The sequence below is a fragment of the Odontomachus brunneus genome, unplaced genomic scaffold (assembly GCF_010583005.1).
Source record: "Odontomachus brunneus isolate Ranch 3 - 2012 unplaced genomic scaffold, Obru_v1 Obru_scaffold_021, whole genome shotgun sequence".
Taxonomy (NCBI): domain Eukaryota; kingdom Metazoa; phylum Arthropoda; class Insecta; order Hymenoptera; family Formicidae; genus Odontomachus; species Odontomachus brunneus.
Window position 1 is genome coordinate 2189501 of NW_022639471.1, and position 4748 is coordinate 2194248.

Consider the following 4748-nt stretch of genomic DNA (forward strand, 5'->3'; position numbering starts at 1 on the left):
GTTACATTTGACTATTTTAGTTGAATTATATTATATACATAACATTATATCTATAATCCAGATTAGATTCAACTGAAACATTCATATCTAACTCTAAGTTTCTCACTTGAATTATGATACATGTCACACATTTATATTTGTGACCGTAATCCAACAGAAAAAAATTCTCAATTAACTCTGAATTTTAATCTGAATATTTCACTTGAAACTAGTTTCAAGTAACCACTATTAATACAGGCTCTAGAAACAGAATGTAAGAGAGAAAGCATTTGATTAGCATATCTCTGTTCTCCCATCTTGTCATCAGCCGTCTCGCGTAAAAGTGCGTAGAGTCTATTCTATAAGTTCTGCAAATCCTATACAGAGAGAATGATTTGATAGAATCAAATAAACACTTCTTTGGAATGATCCAAACGAATTTTTTTTATTGATCAAACAAAATTTTATTTAACACAACAAAAATATTTATTTGCGGCTTAGTTCCAAAGAAATACTTTTGTTGTGTCGACCAAAAAATTTATTTGGACTATTCCAAAGAAACATTTATTTGATTCAACAAATCGTTCTCTCTGTGTATAAGTTCTATAAATCCTGTATAAGTGTATATATGATTCCTCGTTATGAAACGTTACGTTCAAAAAGTTGCATGGGATTATGGGCGATTCGAGGGAATATCTCAAGCGGTTAATAATAAATATCGCGACTGAAGTATCCCAGCGATTTAATCTAAAGGATTAGCCGGGGAAAATTTCTCGACTTTAATACTGTACAAATTGCGTGAACGCGCGTGAATTCGTGCGGTATTTACGTCTCTCTCCCTCTCTCTCACTCAAGCCGGTATTTAATGGTAAGAAGAAGTTGGCGGGGAAGTTAAAGGGCTAAACTTGCCGTTGCATTCCGACCTGTGTGCGAGACTTTCCGGCGGATTACCGATTAAAAGTTTAACAGCCCGAACTTTCCGAGCGACTTCGCACAAAGTGGCCGAAGTCGAATGGTTGCGCGCTCCCTAAAAGGGTGGGGAGGTGTTTTAAAAGCTGATTATGCATCAGTAACAACTCTATCGATTCATTTCAACAGATTCCCGAGCAAGTTACTGGGTCGCGAGGGGCACGTCGCGTCACCACGCACGGCCGTGTCCAAGAGTTCACCTTTCCTTTTGTGTCGAAAGTATTAACCGAACGAAAAACTTCATGAAAGTAAAACACGCTTGCCCAGCGTTATGAAAGCACCGCATAATATTAGCATACCTCCTCGGCCGTATGAAGCATATCTCCATGATAGAGCACGTCGAATATCGCGCGACCGAGGACGAGCAGGGAGATTGATGGAATTTTTGAGTCCGCCCAAATATTCAGCCACTCTCTCCCTCACTCACTCATTCTCTCTTTCTCTCTCTCTTTCTCTCCCCTATTCTCTCCATATCCATCCCGTCAACGGACGCGATACTTACTGTTCGCGTTTAAGCGCATACTCGTGTATCACTTGAAAGTGCGCGCGCGATCCAACGGGCGCGCGTGTCGCGTCGATTCGCGAAGAGAGAACGCGCTCGTTATAGACATATAACTGTGCATTTAGCGGAACCTTGGAGAGCTTTGTTTCCAGAAAAACGTCTGTCGCCGCTGAAGGAGAGCGGTGGAACGGCCCGTGCTCGCGCACGAGAATAAGTCAACGCGAAAAACTGAAATATTATCTTTTAAAAGCGCGGACATTAAGAGCGTTATGAAGTTACGTAACAAAGGGGAAGTTTAGGTGCCAAGAATATTAAGTTCTCCTAGCGGCGTGCGCTCGGGAAGAAAAAAAGAGTGGAAACAAGAAAAGCGGAGAAAGGGTTAAAAAAAAGAAGGAAAATGAAAGTGCCGGCGATGTGAAGACAGCAAAATTAAAATCGCGACCGTTCTTGACGAAGGAAGAAATAATACATGTGTACATATATATAATAAGAAAAAATATATACATATGCATGCGCTTAGATACACCGAGATGGACATCTCCCATGTGCCCCGAATTGAGATAATATTTGCGTATTTATTTGTAAAATAAATACGATTCCACGCACTCCGCGAAATGACATGGGGGGGGGGGCTCTTTCGCCGCAATATCGGCAAATGTCAGGGAGAACGAAACAATGAGAGCTCTCGTGAACGTGGAAGGAGTTCTCCCCCAGCCATCGTCGTCGTCGTCTTGTGTCCAGAAGAAATTTCCGAGTGAAAACAGCGAAGCTATTCCGACGACCACCGCTGCTTCTTCTCTAGTCCGCGCAGTTCTCTCTACTCTCGCGAAGCGAGAGTCCCCGTTACAGTCCTTCCTCATCTGCATTTCGCCCGCCTTTATATACCTTCCCGCCCCTTATTTCCGCGCCGTCTTTATGTAGCGCGCCAACGGAGGAAGAAAAGCACTTCGCTTGTGCAGATATTTCTCTTTATGTACACTTGACATGTAAAAATTTCAACGACGAGAATAATTCGTGCCGTTTGTATGCGGAGTTTCAGATGGTAGCTGCCATTGTATTATCGTGCATCCGAGCGTGATAAACAGGTTAAAGGAAGATGAGGCAGGATTGTAAGGTAAATACGTAATATCGCGGAAACCTGATGCGGAATGGAAGCGAACGTGCCCTGCCACGAGGCTCCCGACCGTTTCGATCCACAGCGCGCGACTAATTCCTCTCCGAGCCAACCGTTGTCAACAGACGTGCGAAAACAAAGTAATTAAGGTGATGCCACACGGATTAATGTGAAACGACGCGGCTGAGTGTGTGCGAGATTGTTTGTAAATCATACAACTTCATCATAAACTATCTCGGATAACCTACACGATGCAAGCAAATTCCAGACCGCGTTAGTCTCCGCATATTTGTATAAAATAATTCGTATTAAAATTAAGACGCGACACCGACTCTTTATTATTGTCACATCGAGGAATCATGAGCACGAAACACGTCTGCACGGGACATCGTCGTCCAGCGCGTTCCGCGGAATCCACGTACGACGAGGTGATACACCAAATCGACGATAGCGTCTTATCCGTCAAATTAACTAAAAACAAGCATCACGTTGAGACTACGGATGAAGACGCAGTCAAGCCTGCGCCTTGCATTCACGTTCATTGCGTGGATAAATACGGTAACGCCATCAATATCATCAAAAGCAACGATGACGCGACTATGATTCCACTAATTGATATTACAATCGACAGACGACGTAAATTTTGACAGTATTGTTCTTAATATTGATACAATGAATTTTGCATACCGCCACGCAAGGTAACAAGTGCAAGAAGAACTGTCCAAAAGTCAAGGTGATACATAATCAGTCACCATCTCCGAAAAAAGCGGAGGAAGAAATGCTCATACTGAAGGCAGTACAGCATACCACTCCCTCTCACGATATGAGACACAGTCTTGAGGTAGAATTTAAGTCGCCACGGAATTACATTCCGCTACCAGAACTTGGACCACCCCCACCCATAATCGTTCCGAAAGAGACCATTACCGTGAAACCGGATAAGCCGAAGAAGAAAAGGAAGAAGTAGAGCGATCGAGATAAACATCGGACAAAGTTTGCGAGCACCATCTGCGGAAAATATTTTACTCGTGTACAGAGGCCTTACTCACTGCACAGAACCCTTAATTTGCATACAGCAGAGGCAACGACAAAGGAGCGACCATTAGATACAGCGAAAACGCGGAGCTAATAAAGAACTTTTCTCAAAACCACTATTTAATTCCCACGTGCTCGCCCATAAAAATTCTTTAAGCGTACGAAGAAAAAAATTGGTTAAATTAACCCGGTAATGGACAAACTAAGTGCATCTTGACTGAAGAAAATCGAATTTCTGGTTTTTATAGATCAAATTTGGCTCTAAGAGAACCAGAAATTCTGTTTCCTCCAAATAAAATGCCTTTCGTTCGTCACGCTGAAAAGAAAATATTTAAAAATTTATTTATGAGATATTAAGTTTATTCACAGAAATAAATTTTGATTCAATACAGAGAAATAAGCTTTATATCCGACAAATGTTCAAATATTTTCTTCTCAATGTGCAAATTAATTTGCCTAAACTTTTTTCTCCATGCATAGATACGCATAAAGAAAGAGCAGAACAAGATCAATCGACTCGGTGTTCAGGCAACTGCTGCAATTTATCAGAAAAAAATTGACGCAGCAACAATAGTCATCGAGATGACATTTATACTTTTCACCTGTCCGCCGTGAACATTAATCGAGTTCGGCGAATTCTAGGCACAAGCGTCTTATAGATTTACGAGTCGCGCGAAACTGAAGTGTTCGCCACTTTGTCGGAAAGGCGAGGGCAAGAGGCGCGGAGTCGAATAACTCGGGGTGATAAATCAGCGGTATTATATTCTTGCTCGTCTTGGGAAACAATAGATCATATCGCGCATACGGATACGCCGGTATTAAACGTTTTTGGTTCCATTGTCGCCCGACGAGCGCGCGCCGTGCCAGCGCGCGGCGGGGACCTTTTTAAGCCGCGCTTTAAGTTTCCACTCTCGCCAATAAATCACGACGATTTAACCTGCATGGTAAGAGAAACGCGAACTTGAGCGCGCTCAAAGGGTGCCGCCCTTCCCCGATAAAGGGTTGGAAAAGGAAGGATGCCCGCAAATATTCCATTACGACGTACGCTAAGAGCCGGTGTAAAGTATCACTCGAGGTTCTCGTATTGCGTGCAGCGAGGGAAGCCAGAAAGGAGGAGGATGTAGTATCGGGAAGGGAAAGGTCAACGGA

At 43.0% G+C, this 4748-nt stretch overlaps 1 protein-coding gene across 1 annotated transcript; it reads left to right on the forward strand.

Annotated features, from left to right (window-relative positions):
* The first annotated feature begins 2788 nt into the window (after window positions 1–2788).
* Window positions 2789–3755, forward strand: LOC116842058. The gene is made up of 2 exons (XM_032810714.1): window positions 2789–3122; window positions 3263–3755. The coding sequence occupies exons 1-2, from the start codon at window positions 2924–2926 to the stop codon at window positions 3529–3531; spliced, it is 468 nt and encodes a 155-aa protein (XP_032666605.1). The 5' UTR covers window positions 2789–2923; the 3' UTR covers window positions 3532–3755.
* The last annotated feature ends 993 nt before the right edge of the window (window positions 3756–4748 follow it).